This window comes from Trichosurus vulpecula, chromosome 4 (assembly GCF_011100635.1).
Source record: "Trichosurus vulpecula isolate mTriVul1 chromosome 4, mTriVul1.pri, whole genome shotgun sequence".
Taxonomy (NCBI): Eukaryota; Metazoa; Chordata; class Mammalia; order Diprotodontia; family Phalangeridae; genus Trichosurus; species Trichosurus vulpecula.
This window is the reverse complement of record NC_050576.1, coordinates 402,671,360-402,693,749: the sequence shown is the minus strand read 5'-3', so window position 1 is coordinate 402,693,749 and position 22,390 is coordinate 402,671,360. Positions and strand designations below refer to the sequence as shown.

The following is a 22,390-nucleotide window of genomic DNA, read 5'->3' as shown; positions in this document are numbered from 1 at the left end:
GCTTGATTGGGTCACAGTGTATAATGCTTCTATTTGTTCCAGGATCCATGGCCATTTAATTTAGATTTTGTTATGCCATGGAACCTGGAAGGGGTGGAATGTGATATTAATTAAGTTGGCGCTTTCTTACTGTTTTAAAATGATTAAGTGTCTTTGAGCCTTACTAGGTGCAAGGTTCCAGGCCCAAACTTCTATCTACTAGGTGCTTAAACCTATGTGGGTGTGAAGCCCCCAACATCCTAAGGGGAGTTGCTAAGACCAGAGCCAATAGTAGGAGCCTAAGTTCTGTTAGCTCAGATGATGTTTGAGCACGACTAGAGTGTATAAAAAGAGAGAACAGAGCTATTTGCCAGGGCTCTCACTCTTGGCGGAGTGCTGATATGGAGACTCTGGGCAGCTGTAGTTAAGAGCCAACCAGCTTGTAAACCCAGGTGTTGGGACTTTGTTAAATTGGTAACTATGAATCGAGATTTGAATCAGATAAGATCTGTCTGTTGATGTTTGTAATTTGTTTGTGTTTGCTCTGAAGTTCAGGATGCTGGCTTTTCCCCCTGAGCTGAGTGAATGATATTTGTATGTTTGATTAAATTGAGATTGTTAACCTTAACGTTGCTTTCCTTAGTAAAGCAGATCAAAAGAACCTGTGTTGGCAGCTTTCTGTGTGCTGGTTGTTGGTGGGTCTTACACCCATACAGCAGCTGCTAGCAGATTGTTGCAACAGTTACAGAATTTGAACTTTGGTTTGTAAAGTGTAGGCTGATTTCCCTCCTAGAAAAGGGATACCTTATTCAAACTGGATTAAAATTGAATGCCAGTGTATGTGTGGAAGGGATTGGAGGTGGGGTAATATTGCATATGAAAGAGATGAACTTGTATAAGGTAATCCAAGAACTGGGATGGGGAAAAGTGGTGAAGAATATTTGGCGAAAGATCAATGGAGGCAAAAATCATAATGATATTGTCAGTGGAATATATATTATAGACCACCTTGACAGAAGGAAGAAACAGATGAAAACAAATCACCAACAAATCACAAGCCTGATGCAAAGTTATACAATAGCACTGATGGGAAACTTGAATTATTCAGACATCTGCTAGGGCTCTCCTCTCTAAAGCAGAACAGCTAATAATTCTTTGATTTGCTTTAATGATAATTACCCTTTTCAAAAGATGGTTGAATCAAAACAGGGAATTCTGTTCTAGTTTTGATACTCACCAATAAGGAAATGATAGAAATCATGAGTGAAAGGACCGCTTTATGTTAAGAGTTTATGATGGAGAATAGTGCCCCAAATTGTAAAGCTCAAGATAAGCTGGTGAGAAAAGCTAAGGACAGCAGGAGTATGGAGGATTTTAATTACATTGGGAAAAAAACACAGATAACCAAAGAGAGGGTAGGATTGCTCTTGATCAGGTGGGGTCTGTAAAGTTCATCACTAGGAGTCAGAAGGCTCTGAGTTCTGCTCCTGAGCCTACCACTAACTACCTATGTAAGTTGGACATGCCTTATAACCTTTCTGAATTTTGAAACTTCTGCATTTTAGATACATATTTAGAAAATTAGTAGGTTGCTCTGGATGATCTCTAAGACCTCTTCTAAAGCTATCATTTTATGATTCTAAGTAAAATGCAGATTTAAACAGTAAATAAGAATGAGATATGGTGATAGAACTGCCTAATGTGGTTCCTTTTTGTGGGCAGTGATAATTATGCAAATTTATATGGTATTTTCCTAGTATTTTTAAAAAATATATTAATGCTTATAGAGTATCAGGTAGGACCTTCACAACTAATGATAAGAGTAAATCCAAGTGGTCTGTTTCTGCTATCTATGGGACACAGTAATTCTTAAAGAGCCACTTTGTTAATCCTACTGAGCAGAGATGGAGATGATTCTTCCTGTTTTTCCCCAGCCATATTCTTGCAATTGGAGAAATAAGAAGGTAGCTTACTAGTTTTAAGTATCAATGGTCAAGCTTTGGGGAAAAAATCTCTGGATCAAAAAGGAAGTCTTAGTTTCTAATGAGTCATTAGTTTACCTATTTTGCCTTGGCTAAATTCATTAACCTCTCTGTACCTCACTTTCTTTAGGTGTAAAAATAGGCATGTATCTGTCAACACACATATGCACAAATACATGTATACACACATGTAGATATACACATATAAAAGTTTGTATGTATATATGTGTGTGTATATAATATGTGTATATGCATATATATACACACACATACACATATATATGTGTACAAAATAATTGGAAAAACCTAAAGGAGCTATCCAAATAAGAGCTATCATTCATATAATCATACCTCAAAGTTATATAACTTTTCATATATGTTATCTAATATTGAAATTATTTAGAACCCTGTGAATGAAGCACAGTTGATATGATGAACTCCATTTTATTCATAAGGAAACTGAATCATAGAAAATTGTTACTCACTGTCTCACAGCTAAAAATGGCAGAGCTGGGTCTAAGAAACAGATTTCGTGATTCTAAGTCTACTGCTATTTCTAGTACACCATGCTGCCTCTGTTATTTTCACCATCATTGTCATCATCATCATTGTCATCATCAGCACTACCACTGTTACTTGTCTTCTGTCTCCCATAAGCCTTTGGACTTTTCTATGGCAATAACCATGTCTTCTGTGCTCTCTTCAAGTCTCCAGCCCTCAATGAATGTTATTAACTGATTGATAGACCACCTGAATAACAAAGATATCATTGCTGCTGTTAATGATATAAATAATAGCACCATTCTTTTTCAGAAGGGGGAGAACCTGTGATTTCTTTGATATAGAGAATCTCAATGAGGCGACTCCTATGCAGATCATCATAGGCTCTGCAACCTGAAATCTTAAGAAAGTTGTCTGGGGTAAAGCCACGTGGCTTGCAAAAGGTCCCACAGTCAGAGGGAGGACTTGAGTCAAAGTTATCCTGATTCCTGGGCCAGCTCTCTATCTAGCATAGGCCACCCTTTCTACCAATACTAATATTTGATTAGTGGGGTAAATTTCCTTGTGTGCCTAGGTATATTCTGGAGTTCTATGCTGGGCCATCTCTTCTTTTCTCTGTATAGTCTCTTGGTGGTCCTTTTATTTCCCGTTGTCTCAACTGTCATCTCTGTACATAAGACTCTGAAATCTAAATATATGAAATCATGCTCTTTCTCCTGAGTTTCAAACCCGCATATCAACTGTTTATCACGAATCTCCCACCGTATGTACCATAAGTATCTCAAACTCAACATTTCTAAAACAGAACTCATTGTCTTTTCCTCCAAAACCTTAGCTTCTTCATTACTTAATCATTTCTGTTGAAGGCACTGCCGTCCTTCCAACTGAATGAGTTTCCAGCCTCAGAGTCAGACAATACCCTTCCTTCTCCTTCATGCTTCGTATCTAATCACTTCTCAAGTCTTGTTGATTCTGCTTCCACAAAATATGTTTACTTAGTCTCCTTCACTCCATTCACACAACCACTACCTTAATTCAGGTCTTCATCTCACCTTTCATGGACTTTAGCAACAGTCTCCTAATTGGTCTTTCTGCTTCCATGCTCTCCCTCTCTGATCCCCTCTTTATATAGCTGTCACATTAATATTCCTAAAGCACGGTTTGATCGTGGCACACCTGTGCTCAAGAAGCTCCATTGGCTTTCCATTGCTACAAATTCCTTTGGTTTTAATGCTCTTCATTATCTGTCTCCAGCCCACCTTTGCAGACATATCACATGTTGCATTCTTTCATGTACTCCCCTCCACCCCCTTCCCAACCAAACTTTCCTACTTGCTATGGTCTATACATAGACTTCCATTTCCCATCTCCATCCATTTTTACAGGTCATAAATGTCTAGAATGAGTAACCACTTCATCTCCAAATCATAGAATCCCTAGTGTTCTTCAAAGCTCATTTTAAAGTTGAATAAGACAAGATTCTTGTCCTCAAGGAGCTTAGAGTCTGGTACGAGAGATAAAACATGCCTATCAATAACCCTATCACAAGGCAAAATTTTGAACAAAAGTTGTACTTAGAGTTCACAGAGAGAGAGCAGGGTTAGTCAACAAAAATTTATTAAGGTGGCCAAGTAGATAACGTGCTGGATTTGGAACCAGAATGAGCTGAGTTCAAATATGGCCCTAGACACTTGCTAGCAGTCTGACCTTGGGCAAGTTACTTAACCTCATCTGCCTCAGTTTCCTTATCTCTAAGAAAGAGGACAATAATTGTACCCACCTCCTGTGGTTGTTGTGAGGATAAAATGAGATCACATTTGTAAAATGCTTTGTAAACTTTTAAGGTCCATATAAAAATTAGCTGTTATTAAGCACTTACTAAGTTGTTAGCACCAAGCTAAATACTGGGGACACAAAGAAAAGAAAAGAAAAGGAAAAGAAAAGAAAAGAAAAGAAAAAAAAGTAATTTCTGGAAGTCTTATTTTAATGGGAGAGTTCACATTCAAACAAGATATATATATATATGTATATATATGTGTATTATATATATATATGTGTATATGTATATAGTTCAAATTGAAGGTAATGTCAGAGGGAAGGAACACACATGAAGGGGGCGTGAGAAAGGCTTTTTGTAGATGGTAATATTATCTAAAACTTGAAGGAAGCCATGGAAGCCAAGGAATGGTGATGAGGATGAAGAACATTCCTGGATTGGGGGGAAGCCAGTGAAAATGGACAGTTAGGAGATGGATTTTCTTGTGCAAAGAATAGCTGGGAGACCAGTGTCACTAGATAGAGTATGGGGATAGGGATACAATGTAAGAAGATGTGAAAGATAAGAAGGGGGAAGGTTATGAAGGGCTTTAAAAGCCAAATAGAGGATTTTTATATTTGATCCTGGAGGTAATAGGGAGCCTATCAAGTTTATTTATGGGGGGCTTGAGGGGAAAATGACATGGTCAGACCTGTGGAAAATCACATTGGTGGCTAACTGGATATGGACTGAACTGAGAAGCTTGATGCAGGGAGACCAACCAGAGGGCTATTGCAGCCATCCAGGTGTGAGGATATAAAAGTCTACATCAAATCAAGTCAAGTCAGTAAGTATTAAGCACCTACTATGTGCCAGGCACCATACTAAGTGCCAGAGTGGTGGCAGTATCAGAGAGGAGACTGATACAAGAGATACTGTGAAGATAGAATCGACTGCACTTGGCAACAAATTGGATATGAGGGGTTAGAGAGTGAGAGGCTAGGATGACACCTAGGTTGCAAAAAGTGAAATCAGGAAAGCATTGAGGATGGCACATTGGGACATTGAAGGATGGATAGAATTTCAGGTAGGTAGAGACGAGAGAAGTATTGGGGAGGGAATGGGGGAGTATATACAGGGTAGTGGGAACATTATAAGTAAAAGGAAGCAGGAGAATGTGGAGCTTGTTTAAAAAATGGCAAATCTCTAGTTTTAGTGGGTCAGAGAGTAGATGAAGAGAAGTAATGGGAAACAAGGCTGGAAAGACAAACTGAGTCTTAATTATGTCACTACATGGCTCACCTTAGTTTTCTTTAATTGAATACTGGATTGATGAGAAAGCTTAAAGGTAAAATTTTGACCAGTGTAATTTCCATCTGGCTAATTCATCTTATCAAGGATTAGTACTTACTCTTTTTTAATTAGCCCTGAAAAGTACCTGTTGGAATTCTTTCAAAATAATTTAAATTTATATAGAACCTTGTTGTTGTTCAGTCATTTTAGTGGTGTCTGATTCTTCATGACCCCATTTGGGGTTTTCTTGGCAAAGATAAGGGAGTGATTTGTCATTTCCTTCCTCAGCTCATTTTACAGATGAGAAACTGAGGCCAACCAAGGTTACGCAGCTAGTAAGTGTCCAAGGCTAGATTTGAACTCAGGAAAATGAGTCTTCCTGACTCCAGGCCCAGCACTGTGCCATACACTGTGCCACCTAGTTGCTCCCTACATAGAACTTTAAGATTTGCAAAATATTTAATTATTTACCCCTGTTCACACAGCTAGTAAGTGTCTGAGGAGGGATTCGTACCAGGACCATAAATCTAGATCTAGAAGGGATCTGCCAAATCATCTAGTCTACCCCTCTTTTTATAGGGAATCAATATAGCATATGGGATAGAGTTCTGGACTTGAAATAAGGAAGACCTGATCTTGAATTCTTCCTCTGACACTTCATAGCTGTATGACCTAGGGCAAGGACTTCTTTGATCCTTAGTTTCTGGTGATAATATTAATAGCATCTTCCTTACAGAGTATCAGACACTGCCTCAGACATTTACCAGCTGTGTGACCCTGGACAAATCACTTAACGCTGTTTGCTTCAGTTTCCTCATCTGTAAAATGAGCTGGAGAAGGAAATGGCAAACCACTCCAGTATCTCTGTTAAGAAAACCCCAAATAGGATCGTGAAGAGTCAGACATGACTGAAACAATTCAACCACAGCAACCTTGTAGTGTTGTTTTGGGGGCCAAATGAAATCATATGCATGCATATCATTATATGATAGGATCCCAGATTTAGAAATGGAAAGAATCTAATATTTAATCCAATCCTTTCATTGTACATCTGTGGAAACTGACACATAAAGAGATTAAATGATATAGGATCTTACATCTAGTAAGTATCTGAGGCAGAATTTGAACCCAGACCTACCGGATTCCAAGTCTGGTATTTTATTTACTCTGCCACGTTGCCTTTCATATATAAATGTTAGTTAGATTCATTATTATTATTGTTATTACAAGTAAGAAAATGGAAGTCTGTAGAGATCAAATGACTTTGCCAGTATCACACAGATAGTAAGCCTAATTAGAGGCAAAATTTCAACCAAATTCCTCTGGCTCCAAAGCCAATGTTCTTTCCGCCAAGGAAAGAGCCTTCAGGTCTAACACACTTTCCCATGTACTGTACCATGCCATGGTTATACCCTTAAAGGATGACACTTTGATTATTCTCAGTGGAAGATATTGAATGAATCCTATAGACCGAGTGTACCCAGCCTATATACCAATCAGTCCCTCATTAACACTACTTTAGCACTGCTGTTGTTGAGACTTAAATGGAATAGTCTGCACGACATAAGAACACACATACTTTTAGCAAAGGAAATGCTGACAGAAACAGTTCTATTAATTCCACAAACAGCCAACATTTATTTGCCTATTTATAAATACATTTAAACACCCCAGGATTTATAGAGCTGTAATGTCTTAGATGTATTTCCTTCAACAGTGTACATCTTCACAACTTTTCCATGCCTTCCCAGCCCATAGGAGGCTTCTTCCTCATGTCTTATTTTAAATATATCATACATGCTCTGACCTGTGTGTTTGGAAGCCTTTCTCTAGTTTTCCTGATGCTATAAAACACAGACACCGATGGAACACACAGTCTGTCTGTCACTTTTCACTCACTTTTGCTCAGGGAAGCATTTATGTAGGCCATAGCAAAGTTAAGAGTAATCTAAGGGCTATTGTGACTTCAGTGAGATGACGAATGTAAAAGCACCTGGAAGAATATAAAGCACTATGATTATGTAAGGTATGATTAAAAGATTGTGCTCAATTGTGGCCAAAGACAAAGAGACAGACAAGGGTGCTAATGGGTTTTCTGGAGTAATAGGGAATATATAACAAGACAAGATTAGTGAAGGAAATTTTTTTTGTTTTTTTTTTGTCCTTGGTTCTCCCTGTCTTGTCCAGTGCAGTGTCCACTCAGGAGTTTGATCTTACTGTTGATTAGCCTAAAAGTTTTGACCTCCTTAGGCAGCCCAGTCCCCCCCCCCACTTCCAGGGGGCTCACTATATTGGTGTCAGGCTTAGTGTCAACACTGATAGGCTTTAGTCTTCTTACTTCAGTTCAGAACTCCCAAGCTCAAGCAATCCACCACCCTCATCCTCTCTAGTAACAAGTATAACACCCATATACTGGGGAAAATTTCTCAAAAGAGGTGAAACATAAGCTATATTTCAAAGGAGGAAAGTGATGTGGATGATAATCATATGAAACAGGCCATCAGACATGCATATAAAGAATAGTATGAGTTCAAACTCAGGTTTAGCTAAGTTGTGGGTTTTGATAATAAGCAGGTTTGCCTGGCAGGAACAAAGGAGTGGGACCTGAGCTGGACTGAGAGATTCATGCAATTAAGTGCTGCTGGGAAGGGTAATTGGTGGGAACCCTAGAATGCTATGAATGGGAGGCTCGATTCAATTTAGCCATTATGTATTTCTGAGAAAAGGGAATTGATCACTTCTGAATGATTCAGTTGAGTCCAACAAACACTTATTAAGTGCCTACTATAATCAAGGATCGGCTAGGCGTGAGAGGAAACAGTTCTATTTGTGGATAGCTGATATTATATTAGGAGAGATGGTGGCTAGGTCTCAGTTTCTTCCTTATAGTGAATAATCCATTGTGGTTTGATGGGAGGCTGTAGAGGGAATTCTTGTTCAAACAGGGGTTGAACCACATGATCTCCTGAAGTCTCATCCATTTCTGAGTTTCTGCAGTTCTAAATGTTTAATTAGAAAGGCATCTTATTCACTTCTGTCTTCTACTCCCTTCTTTCCCCAATGTCAGAAATTTTTTTCCATGAAAATTCTTACTTAGAAATTCAGCTCTTGACATCTGTGAAAGAAGAGCTGAGTCCTTGAAAATAATTAGTTGATTCTCACTGTGTAAATCAATTACCTACTTACTAGTTTATTATCATTAATAATAATTGCTGTCATTTTTGTAGCACTTTCAAGGTTTGCAAAGGGATTTGTGAATATATCTTCTCATTTTATCCTCACGAACAACTCTCGGAGGTAGGGGCTATTATTATTTGTCTTCTTACAGGTGAGGAAACTGAGGTACATGGAGGTTAAGTGACTGGTCTAAGGACCCATCCATAGTGTCTTTAAGACATCTCTAATTAAAGTTTAGTGATTTTTCCTAATTCTTAGACTATGACATCAACTTAAACTGGAAATCAAAGGAACTTAACTATTCCTCTTTCAAGTTCTGTTAGGTGGCCAAGTGGGTAGGGTGTTGAACTTGAGATCAGGAAGACCTGAGTTAAAATCTTGCCAAGGCAGCTTGCCAGCCTTGTGACCCTGAGTAAGTCACTTAAACTTTCTCATCCTCAGTTTTTTTTATCTGTAAGGGAACAATCATAGCACCTACATCACAGGGTTGTTGTGAGGATTAAATGAGATAAGATGTATAAAGTACTTGGCAAACCTTCAAACACTACATAATTGGTAGCATTATTAAGTTCCAGACCCTGATTAGGATATAATATTTCTCTGATACAGAAATAAGTCTCGTGCTGATTCTGATGACCTAACTTATTGAGACAGTAGGAATGGACGTGTACCTTTTTGGAGCAGTTGCCTCAGTATTTTATACAAATACAGAAAAAGTGGACATCCCTAACTCTAGTTGTTTCCCAGGTGGTACAGTGAAGAACACTGCACTGAGAACCCAGCGACAGCTGGGTTTCAAGTTCTATGGTGGGAAATAGAGAAGAATTTCTAAGTTCATTTCGAATAAAGTTTGCAGTACTCTGCTTGAGGAGTGTAATGGTGACCAGCTACAGATGCCAGATGACCTCCCTTTTTGATCCTTACTCTCCTTATCTATAAAAGGGGGTAATAATACCTACACAGAACCTAATAACAGTGCGGTGTAGTAGATGGCATGCTGGACTTGGAATCAAGAAAACCTAGGTTCAAATTCTGCCCTGATAGTTTTAAACTATGGGATCCTGAGCAAGTTTATCTCTGTGTGCCTCAGACAACTTCACAGGATTCACTCAGGTTGTATCTGCACTGGCGGAGGATGTTCTCACACCAGGAGTTCCCCATACTGCCAAAATTACATATTCCCCCAGGAATTCCACAGGAGTACCGACCTTATGGAGTTGGTATGAGGCTCAAATGAAATAATGCATATTAAAGAGTACTGTGTGAGTGTCAGCTATTACCATTAATTATCATTATTATATAATTAATAACGATTACCATTTTTATCATTTTATCATTGAGGAACCAGTACTCTATTATGGGGCTTAGGTACTGACCCTGTGATTTCATTGGTATAATGGACTCCTAGATTAAGAAAACTGCCTTCAGGTGGGTGGGTGGCTCAGTGAGTAGAGCACCGGCCCTGGAGTCAGGAAGACCTGAGTTCATAATCTGGCCTCAGACAATTGACACACTTCCCAGCTGTGTGACCTTGGGCAAGTCACTTAACCCCAAATGCCCTGACTTCCCCCACCCTCCAAAAAACTAACTTCACAGATGCAGATTAGGACATTAAGAAATAATTGCAGAGGGTCACATAGCCAAATAAAAGTCAGAGTTAGGATTGAACCCAGGTTTTCTTGTTTCCAAGACCAGCTCTGTACCTACTATGCCACACAACCTTTGTTATACCCCCTAATATTAGCATATTACATTTAGAGAATAATCAGGTGACTGTTATTCACTTGTTTCAGTCATGTCCAACTCTTTTTGACCCCTTTTGGTGTTTTCTTGGCAAAGCTACTGGAGTGGTCCTTCCACTTCCTTCTCCAGATCATTTTACAGATGAAGAACCTGAGGGTTAAGTGACTTGCTTAGGTCACTCAGCTAATAAGTGTTTGAGGTCAGATATGAATTTAGGTCTTCCTGACTCCAGACCTGGCATTCCATCCACTGTGCCAACTAGCTGCTCTAATCTGATGACTACTATAAAACAAAACACTGATACCCGTTCATTGAAAAAGATTAAATTAGGTAAGATTTATGGATGTTATTAACATGCGTTGTTCTATTTAAGTAAATGGTAAATTGTTTATAAATAGAAATTTTCATACCCAATTAGTACATAACACTGACTCATTCAAGAATCCGTATAATTTAAGGACAACTTTGGCAGAAAAGAGTAAACCATTCACTAACTTGAAAGGGATGAAAGCATGCTGGCTCCAGGCAGTAAAATCCAGTTTAGGAGAGTTGCCTGGAAGTTGCTTTCAATTATTGACTTATGTGAAATTAGTGTTTAATCTAGGTCAGAAAGCTTATCAAAAGTCATTCAAAGTAATTGTCACACCCTGACTCAGCATAAGCATAGAGGCAGAGTCATAAAAACTGAAGTACCCTAATTGGTCAGCCATCTCAGCCTCGTTGGCAGTAAGGGGGTAGAGGGAAGAAAGAAACTCTGATTTTCATACTCATACCACTATAAAGACTGATCCTTTCCAGGTCAAATAGAAGTGTTTCTTCATTAGCTATTGTCACGGCATGCTCTGGGAACTAGAAGTCAGTACTGTCGAATGATGGTCATTTAAATGAACTCAAATCAGTAACAGTGACTTTTCTTCTGGTTGGGGACAGGGAGTGTAGTGCCATGTCATAAAGCTCAGGATGAATTGTGAGCTCTATAAAATCACATGGGTACTGCTAAGCCTGCTTTTATAGGTGTGAGATTTGGACCTGCTGTCAACAGCTTGCTCAGAATGAGTTTCATTTGTGACAGTTGTGCCATCCTTAACATGAAGCAGTAGGAGAAAGATGCCAATAATAGAGTTGTAAAGAAAGAACAGTGAGTCCAGACTGGATAATAGTATTCAAGATCGACTTTCAGTGTTTGAAAATAAGATACCTAAAGTTCTCCAGAGATAGCTTTAGATTGGAGGTGATACAAAGGGAGAGTTTGGGGAATGGAACTTGAGTTTGAATCTGGTCTTTGCCACATCTGTGCAACCTGTTCGACCTTAGGTAAGGACCTTAACCTCTCTAGGTGTCAGTTTCCTCAAATGTAAAAGAAAGCATTAGGCTAGATCGCTTAGGACTCCTCCAGCTATAGATTTATGGTCCTATGATTTTATAAATGAGGGCTCATTGAAGACAGAGGAAATTTTTTTTCACTTTGTACAATTGTATTGTTGAGGAACACAATTCCCACGTGTTATCTAAATGGGTCTTGCTATCCAAAAGAGACATCACCTGGAGCTGAATAGGGAAACATCTGGCAGGCATAGATGAAAATCATTATAAACCTGATAGGTAATGTTGCAAAAGCCAATTGACCTGAACTTAGTGAATTGGCTGACACAGATTCTGAAAATATAGCTGGAGAGAACTGAAAAGAGGAAGTGGAGGGGAACTTGTCTACTTTTACACATGTTTCTAGTTTCCTTCAAATGAAATTCACATATCATAGTAGCTTAGGCTGGAAGAAGCCACAATTTAGATAACTACGTTGGGGGTTTGGAGGGAAATACATTTGGATGGAAATATCTAGGGTTTCTAAGCCAGCTGTGAGAACAGGGGGCAGGGAGAAGCACTTCATTAATTAGGGACCTTTTTTTTAACAGTACAAGAGTGATGGAAGAGCTTATAGAAAATTAAAACTGTGAATCATTCTAAATTAAAAGGTGGCAAGCACTATGAACAGATAGTGCTACAGTTTCCTCTGCCTATTTTTTTCATTGACTCTCTTCCGCTCCCAAGTATCATTTTCACGTTATACTTTGGTAAGGAAAACCATCATGCCAGTTCTATTTAACCACATCACTTCATCTCAGTTTTTCATCAGCTCTTGGGAAGAAGTAAGCCTATGAAATGATCATATTAGCCAATTAGCTGTGACATCACTGAATTCAGATGTTTTAATGGAGATTTTAGAGACCCAGATAAAGACCTACAAGTCACACTGGGATAATTAAGACAGTAGTCAGGACCTAAAACAAAAACAGTGCCTGTAACAATCATTTATTTTCTAATTTTACATGGGATTGGGGAGTAGCAGCAGCCGTGTTAGGGTATGGAAAGAACCCACTACTAGAATTTCCTCTTGTTATTGAATATATAATTGTTCACTCAATATTCAGGGCTCTCCGAACTGTACCTGACCAAAACCTATTTAAGGGAAAGGGACAGTTTAGAAGACTTCTTTTTTCCACCTTAGACCATTGAATACCTAACCTGCTCAGGCAGTCTGGCCTCCTAATTGTAGTATCATCTTTTGATATGTCTATGGAGGGGACTAAGCAGGAATTGTCTGCCATTCAGAATGACTGGTATGCCTTGGATGCCCTGTCCCAACTCAGGATATTGTACTTGTGTGACAAGGTTCTATTGGGTTCTCCATGTCATCTGGGCTAGTTGATAGGAATGAGGAAACCAAGTCTCACCTAATATGAGTAGAAACTCATTGTTGTCAGGACTGTTGGAAATACAGAAGCAGACCTGGGGAAGTAAGCTTTTTTGGGGAGGAGGAGTTATCTTTGTCCCCGAGGTAGATTGATCTGAGACCCAGCTGGGGGTCCTCTGGGAAGTTTTTGAGACTTTGGCAGGGAACTCCTGGGACCATGGGAGCCATTTCTCTGTCTGATTTCTTTCACCTTTTTGTCTATGGCTTTAATTCATTTTTATCCTCTGGTCTCTTTTTAAATCGCCTGCAAAATTACTTCTACCAGAAGAGATTGTATTTGTTATGATTTTATATGATTTTAGTAAAAGGACCATTTGCTTAAAGATTAAGAGGGTTTCAAACCCTCTGTTTCCATTGTACGGTGATTCATTTTATCAGTTGCAGGATAATAACTGACTCTGACCTTATAAATAATTTCTACTTTCAATCCTGGTATTCTGACTACTCATTTAATATGACAAGCAAACATTCAGTTAGTGTTGGATACATAGTCTTACCTATGAAGAAAAAAAAGAGTAACATCAAATTTTAAAAATATACACAGAAGAAAAAAAGTATACAAGGTGATCTAAACAGAGCAATTTGTCATTAATTTGTTAAAATTAGCATTACATATTTTAAAGAATTATATAGTACCATATATAGGTATAGAATATATAGCACTAGACACATGTATGTACGTGTGTTTCTTGAAAAACAAATTATATATGACAAATTCACAGTTCCTTTTTCAATGATCTTTCTTATTTCACCTGAATTATTTAACCTGCATACCTAGATTATTCCAGATTTACTAGAAAAATTGTATGACCTTTAACTTAACTTCTTCATTTGTGCCTGGCTCTGTATTTGAAGAGTTTTGTATGTTATGCTGGGATTTCTACATGCTCAACATTAGCAACAACATACTGTTTGGCAGTCAGGTCAACAGTAATTAGAAATGCGGCAGCTTTTTAGCACCATTCACAGAAAGTGAAAATAAATTTCTCTGTTAGGATTTTATAGTCCATCACAAGCTAGCCGTGATCGACTTTTCCAACCTTATTTATGCATTACTTTGCTCCCTAAACTCTACGACCCCCAAAAGATGAGTTTTTTGCTGTTCCTTACACATGGCATACCATCCATCACCTCTGATCTATTGCATGGCTCTTCTTTCTTATCTGGAATGTACCTCCACCTCTCGGAATCCCTTGGCTTCTTCAAATCTGTTCCAGCTCTGCCTGCTACATGTAGTCTTTTTTGTCTCCCCAGCTGCTAATGTCCCACCCACTAATTTGCCATATATTTATTTTAATAATATTTTATTATATTGTCTATCAATATATTATTATATTAGGTAAGATATTTTATCATATATAAGATATAAAATATACATCTTATACATTATTAATATAAGATGATACACAATATATTATATTCTGTATCCTGTATTCTATATATTATTATATTGTTAGGATATACTATATATTAGTGTAGCATGCATGTTGTAATAGATTAAATGGTACATTACATATGACCCACATGTCATGATATATCATAGGTAATGTTATGATAGTATATCCTATTAAATACAACATATATACCATAATATATGTCGTATATTGATATATGATATAACACTGTAATGTATCATAGTATATGATATATAAAATATATTAATGTATTTTTATATGCACTTGTCTCCTTCATAGAATGCCAGATCCTTAAGGGCAAGGACTGTTTTCCTTCTGTCCCTTTATTCTCCACACCTGGCATAGGTTCTGATAGGTAGCAGACTCTCAATCACTGCTTGTTGGTTGATTAATGAATTCAAATGAAAGTAGGAAAAAGAAGTGGGGATATATTCTTTAGTGATTAGTGAGATTGAAAGCTCTGTGCCTTTAGACACTCTGTGCCATGGACAGCTATTCTGGAGATTGAGTCCCTAGTCTGTCATCCACCATAGAAGATTCAGCTCAAGCGCCTTCTACAGAAAACTGGTAATGACTTCCTCCAGGAATCGCATTGTTTCTACCTCATGCATGCTGTATATGAGCATATTGTTTCCCCATTAGAATGTAAGTTTCTTGAGGACACAGGCTGTTTCCGTTTATTTTGGGTATATGCAGTGCCTGGCAAATAATAGGCTTTTCATGAATACTTTTGAATTCATTGAAATAACGTGAAATGGGGAGAAAATTTGTAACCCAAAATCTTGTGGAAATCAATGTTGAAAACTAAAATATTAAATAAAAATGATAAGATTTTTTAAAAAAGAAATAATGTGACCTTGGGCAATTCTTGTAACCACATCTCTGTGAAATGATGTTTTCAACCTCTGCCACATAGTTATATAGGAAATTAGGGAGCTGCAAAAGCACTTTGAATTTCTTTAGAAGAAAAGCAAACACTAACTTCTGACTTTAATAATTATTGGTATCCAGTACCAAGCACAGTGCCTGGTACATAATAGGTACTTAATAAATGATTGCTAATTGACCAATATGCTGAAAGAAGATAAAATTTTCACTGATAATTTCTAGTGTGAGGTAGTGGGAAAACTGAATTTGGAGTTGAAGGAACTGGGTTTGAATTCTTCCTATCTGTGAAACTTTGTAAAGTCACTTAATCTCTCTTTGTATCAGTTTTCTCATTTGTAAAATGAGAGAGTTGGACTCAATTACTTCTGGGGCCCTTTTAGGTCTAAATCTATCCTATGATCCTTTGGGGAAACTTAGTGGCACAAAGGACAGAGCACCAGGCCTGGAGTCAGAAGACCTGAGCTCAAATCCTGCCTCAGACACTTGCTAGCTGAGCAAGTCACTTAACCCTGTTCGTCTCACTTTCCTTGTCTGGAGAGGGAAATAGCAAACCACTCTAGTATCTTTGGTAAGTAAACCCAAAATGGGCTATGAAGAATCTCAAAGGACTGAACTACAACAAATGATCTTTATCTCCAGGCTCAGAAAGTCCTTTAGAGCCTGAGATATGAGACAATAGGCTAACAATAAAATAAAAATCAAGTGCTCAAACATCAGGCTCAAAAGATTTTCAATAAGTATGGTCTGAAAATCTGGTGAATACTATATTACCATAAACACTTACAACTTAGGGACAAAAATTTTTAATGTTATTCAGTTCCAAGAGAGGAGAGTTCCTCTTCTGAGTAAGTAAAAAGACTCATAGCCCTATCTCCTTTTCCGTTTTAATGAGGTTCTGCTGCAATGAAAGTAGAATAGTAAATCATTTGTAAAGCACTCATATTCACAGAGTTTTATGTACCCATAATAAAAATTGAATGATATAGGACTCAGTTCCCAGGATACTCTAAATAGAAGCAAGCCAGAAATGTAAAGTAATGAACACCTGAACAAAGAAAATATACTGTAATGTAAATGCTATAAAAAGATTAGTAATGTGACCTTGGGCAAGTCATTCAACCTCTGTGGACCTCAATTTCCTTATCTGTTAGTGAAGGGTTAGACTAGAACCAGATGATCTCTAAGGTCCTTCTTAACTCCAAACCCCATAATTCTCTGGTACTTGAACATAAGTACTAGCCAAGACTTAGAGAGGATATGGTTAAAAAAGAATTCCTGTAAGTAATTTCAAAAACTACTGTGATCAGTTGAATTTGGACTTTGAATCTGGACAAAAAAGGAAGAATAGTGGTACTTCATGCAAGCTTAGTTTCCCTTTGCTCATATAAACCTTTTTTGGGTCCAATGCATTTCTTCTGTTAGGTAAGCCAGTGAAATTTAAATACATTATGAATTTTTGTTTTGTTGTTTTTTGAGCCACCAAATCTCAAAAAAAAAATTGTGCTTTCCTAAGCTACCCACGAATAAGACTCGAAGTTATTTAACCCTTTATTAACTATAAAGCAGCATGGCCAATTCATTCATTCTTTTTAGTATTTCATTTTTTTAAAAAATTCAGTTATCAGAGCCCTAAATTTAATGATCAAAGCATTTGTACATGCCGAAAGATAATCGCCATAGCACTGCAGTGACTTTACACCTTTAAATACATGTTTACCAGTTTTTAATAGTCTTTCTTTTCTTATTCATGCTATTACTATTTGTATTCCTATAATACCACAATCCTTCTTTCTCTCCATATAGTGACCCTTAAAAATACATACATTATAGGAAGAGGTTAATGCATTAAAACTACTAATGCCTTAGTGTGAATTACTTTATTTTATTAAGGGTTTTCTGCCCTGGAAAAAGAGACTAGAAGAGCATAGAAACAATAGTCCTCTGGATTTGAGGTGTACTAAAAAGGGAGAAAAGGACACAGAAAGTAGAAGTGAGGGACAAATATATGGTTTTGTCTAGATAGACAGGCAGTCAGACAGACAGACAGATAGATATAAATGATGTATGGATGGATAGATGGATGGATGGATGGATTAGTTGGTTGGTTGGTTGTTGTCCTTGGTTCTCAAAGAGTACCAAACTGACATCACTATGTTGGGGTCAAGGGTACAGTGTGTCCAGCTGTGGCTGATCAGACCAATATGAGCTCAGAATGTTCTACCACAGGTCAGGCACAAATAGTCCATGTGAACATTTGGGGTGGAGATGTCTCTGAATTTGTGTATCTCATGTTTCTTTTGAGCTACTGCAATTCTGCTTTGCTCATAGAGCATAGCATCTTCTTTGATTCAGGCATGCCATGTTGGGTGATCCTTTGCCAGCATCTCCCATGTCAAGCAACCACTTCTAAAGTTCTTCAGAGAGACTTTGAGAATATCCTTCTATCTAATGAGTGTATGGATAGAACATTTATTAAGGGAATACTATATGCCAGGCACTGTTTTAAGTACTAAGGTTATAAATACAAGCAAACGATATTCCTTTCTCTCAAGCAACTTATATTCTAGGCAGAAGACAAGATATAAAGGAAAACTGGAAAGTAGCTGAAAGGGATGCATTGGAGAAGTCAAGGAAGTGAAGTGAAACTTGCATTCTAGCTTGGACTTCTTCCCCCATCTTCATCCCCATCAGAGCCCAAGTTGGTTCCAGAAGCAGAGAAGCTAGAGATGAAGGCCAGAGTGGAAGAGCCATGATCTGGAGATGGCCATGCAATGTGCTTGCTACTATAGGTTTCTTTTCTTTGTTGCCTTCCCATTTGCCTCTGTGTCTTGGAGGGATGGTGTCTCAGCAGATCTCAACAGTTAAATGGACTTGGTAGTGCTTAGACACCTTTAGCTTAGAGAATGGGAAACCCTGGAGTTGCATATTTGAACCTTATTTCATATTACACTCCAGCAAAGGTGGTTTCTTATTTTATCCTTGACAGCAGCCCTGGGGATTTGGTAAATAGGGAAGGTTGAGGTCTGCTATTATCCTCTTCATCTCAATTACATAATGATAGCTGTGGGTAAATGGCATCACTTAGTTCAATATCCTGAAAGCCCACTGAGGCCTGGTTGTTAATGGATTTACTTTTCCTTCTCTGTTGGTCAGTGAAGTCAGTAGACAGGAGGCCGTAAGCACGGAGCAGCTGGAGCATTTGACTATATATACTACCTATTATAACTTTATACAAAGCTTTTTTTAAGAGAATAAAGGCTGCTCTCAGAAGTCTTATTTTAAAATGCTAATTTCCTTTTCGGTTCTTTAGACTATTTCAGTGACACATAATATCATCAGTTAATAGTTCACAACATATTTAGAGCAAAGCTTCAGAATGTAAGAAAAATAAAATCATGTATGCAAGATTTCTGAGATCATACTATAAGCTCTTTCAAATCCTTGATTCTTGCATTGTAAGAGAGCATATTTGAGTTTCTGTGTTTTATGTGACAGATTCTGAATAATAATAACCAATATTCATATAATATTTTAAGGTTAACCTAACAACTCTATGAAGCAGGCATAACAGGTATTATTATCTTCATTTTATAGATGAGAAAAATGATAAGTTTCTTGTTCGTGTTCAAGCAGTTAGTGTCAGAGGCAGATTTTGAACTTAACTCACTCCCAACTTCAAGTACAGAATTCTACCCACTCTTACAAGCATTCTGTGTAGAAAATAGATTTTGTTCTTTGGAGTGTACCTCACTTGAAAAAAATGGGATGCTGAACATTTTTCCATTTTAAGTTTATTAAATGAAAAGAAAAACAAGTACGTATCAAACTAGGATGAATATCAGAATCTTATCCAATTCTCCCAGTCCAAGTCCAGTATTTATACAGTTCTTAATGGGAGTTGTGTGCTAAAGAATAAAACCCAAACTATGTAATTGTTTAACTATAAAATTCTACCTTCTAATTTTAACTCAGCATGAATGTATTCAATAAGGAGAGGGGGAGTTGAATTCTGCTTAATATCATGCATTAAAAAGGTTTGAATATACTAATTTGCTGATTTTGAAAAGTTTTTTTAAAAAAAGGATAGGTTAGGACTCCTCATGAGAATAATGTTTAGATAACCAAAACTTGTTTTTTCTTATTATTCTTTCTCACAGGCTTTCACCTCTATCACAAGTTGCCTACAATAGTGCCTGAAAGCTGTCTTCTTATCATGGTTGGACTTCTACTAGGTGGGATTATATTTGGAGTAGATGAAAAGTCTCCACCTGCAATGAAGACAGATGTATTTTTCTTATATCTCCTTCCACCCATTGTTCTTGATGCAGGATATTTTATGCCAACCCGTCCTTTCTTTGAGAACATTGGCACCATATTCTGGTATGCTGTTGTAGGGACCCTTTGGAATTCTATTGGCATTGGGATCTCTCTGTTTGGCATCTGCCAGATTGAAGCTTTTGGCTTGACTGACATCACTTTGCTACAGAGCCTGCTTTTTGGCAGCTTGATTTCAGCTGTGGATCCCGTGGCTGTGCTTGCTGTCTTTGAAAACATTCATGTCAATGAACAACTTTACATCCTGGTATTTGGAGAGTCACTGTTGAATGATGCTGTGACAGTGGTAAGTTATTTTTTCCGAATCGAATCTTGCTATTGAGTGATAATAAGTCCTACTTCCATGTTTTGTTTGCATCCAAATTCCTAATCTGGAAATGCTAAGAAGATGCATCCAGCACGGTTGTGCTGCATTCAAATCCTAGACCATACAAGCTAATTTTTAATGTCAAAGGAGACTTCAAAGTAATGCTGATGTATGAATCTCTAATGATTTACCATGCTGAGTTACTTCCAAAACAGTACTCTTTGATCATAATTCAAGGGATTTATCAGGTCCCCAAGTTATTGATGAGAGCTCATGCTAACAGTATATTATACATATGATACAATGACATTATACAGATCAGAAAATGGGTAGATAATGCCTAATAATAAATAAGCCTCTTTGGCTCTGTCATTTCGAACTATTAATGAGGAGTTTTGTTGATGAGGATTCATTTTTATTTTGTTAATGATTTTAATATAGATTTATTATTCCAGCCTGGCTTTCTCCTGTGATGCAATAGATACGTATCTTTTTTTATCAGTGGATAGGATGAAACTTAATTTATAGGATAGCATTTACTTTGGGGGCAATGGAGTTTATCCGTCATCAGCACCAAAAGTCTGGAGTCCCAGTATGAAACCCTAGGAGGGCAGTAGGGAGAGAGAGGACAAATTAGTTTCCTGCTCCCTTCACCCCCCACCTACATCCTGCTGCCATACTCAGGCACTGTTGGAAAGGAGCTGATTGAACTTCCTACCAACTAAAGAAATTTATAGCTGTTACTAATTAGATAGATCATTTGTTGCAGAGAAAAAAGAAAAGGTACCCCTAGGACTCAGGGGTGGGGAACCTGTGGCCTCGAGGCCACATGTGGCCCTCTAGGTCCTCAAAGTGCAGCCCTTTGACTGAATACAAGCTTCACAGCTATAACTCATAGTCTTAGGTTTGTTCTGTGAAGGGCCACACTTGAGGACCTGGAGGGCCACATGTTGCCTCGAGGCCACAGGTTCCCCACCCCTTCCGGATTAAACCAAGCATCCATGTCTTTTGGATTATTTCTCGTTATTTATTATTCACCATTTCCCATCATTAGTTGAGATACGCCAAAGCTGACTCTGTACTTTCATCTATAAAGAACGATTTCCATTTCTTTATTAATCCACTCAGTTTTTTCCTTTTGAAATGGAGGAAGGTATGGTAAAAGGAGATAATATATTAAAGACAAAAGAATTGAGGTAATGGGAATAATCTAACCCATATTAGTAGGCTTATAACTCAGTCTAGTGACAGCCACCTGGAATGTATCTGACCTGGGCTCAAATCTTTCGCCCAATTCTTAACAGCTTTTGTGACCTTGTGACCTTGGACAAATCATTGCGACTGTGGGCCTTAGTTTCCTCGTCTACTAAATGAGGAGATTGGACTAGATGGCATCTGAGGATTCTTGTTACTTCCTACTTTAGATCTCTGATCCTGTTGCTTTACAATCAGATGTTTTCCTTAATCATGTCAGTTAATCCAATTAGTAAATATTTTATTGACAAAGAAAATCTATTGTTCTGTAGTTGGAAACTTTATTACAAACAAGTTACACTCCGTAAGCCATAAATCCTACTTCTTTAATCCACTATTTGTTAACAGTGATTTGTTAATAACTTACCTGGACTGTATTTTAACTGGAAACATTTTACACCCCATTAAGATTCCCAGAAGAGTCCGGTTCTTCCATGCTGACTTGCATATGAATTTGTGCACATCTTTCCCTGACAAGGCATTTTGTTGTTATTGTTATTCAGTCATGTCCGGCACTTGGTGACCCTGTTTAGGGTTTTCTTTGTGAAGACACTGAAGTAGTTTGCCATTTCCTTCTCCAGCTCATTTTACAGATGAGGAAACTGAGGCAAATAGGGTTCAGGGACTTGCCCAGGGTCACACAGCTTTTTTGTCTGAGGCCGGATTTGAAATCACATTTTCCTGAGTCCAGGCCCCAGCACTCCATTCCCTGTGCCACCTAGCTGCCTTTGATAAAACACAGAAGAATATATAAATTCACGTAAAAGTCACCATGAAGAAATAGAATATCTTATGAATCTTCATGGGTCTCATATCGTAAGACTAGTAGGATTCCTAGAAGGGTACTACTGAATATTGAAAAAGGAGATAAATAAAAGAGAAGTAATAGCCATGTGCTCTCTACCTGATGTTTCTGTGTAGGGAAGTTTATAGGTGTTGGGAAGTCAGGTTAAACCATTAATGTAAAATTTAGAATTAGATATCATGCCTACACACTACTCTGCCCGT

The 22,390-nt window shown here is 37.8% G+C and overlaps 1 protein-coding gene across 1 annotated transcript in view; it reads left to right on the top strand.

Moving 5' to 3' along the window:
• The window catches only part of SLC9A2 (solute carrier family 9 member A2), a 109,175-nt gene that overhangs the window by 7,279 nt on the left and 79,506 nt on the right, over nucleotides 1-22,390 (top strand). Inside the window, exon 2 of the mRNA XM_036756065.1 lies at nucleotides 19,644-20,107. Coding sequence (XP_036611960.1) covers nucleotides 19,644-20,107 — 464 coding nt within the window. The remainder of the gene's footprint in view (nucleotides 1-19,643; nucleotides 20,108-22,390) is intronic.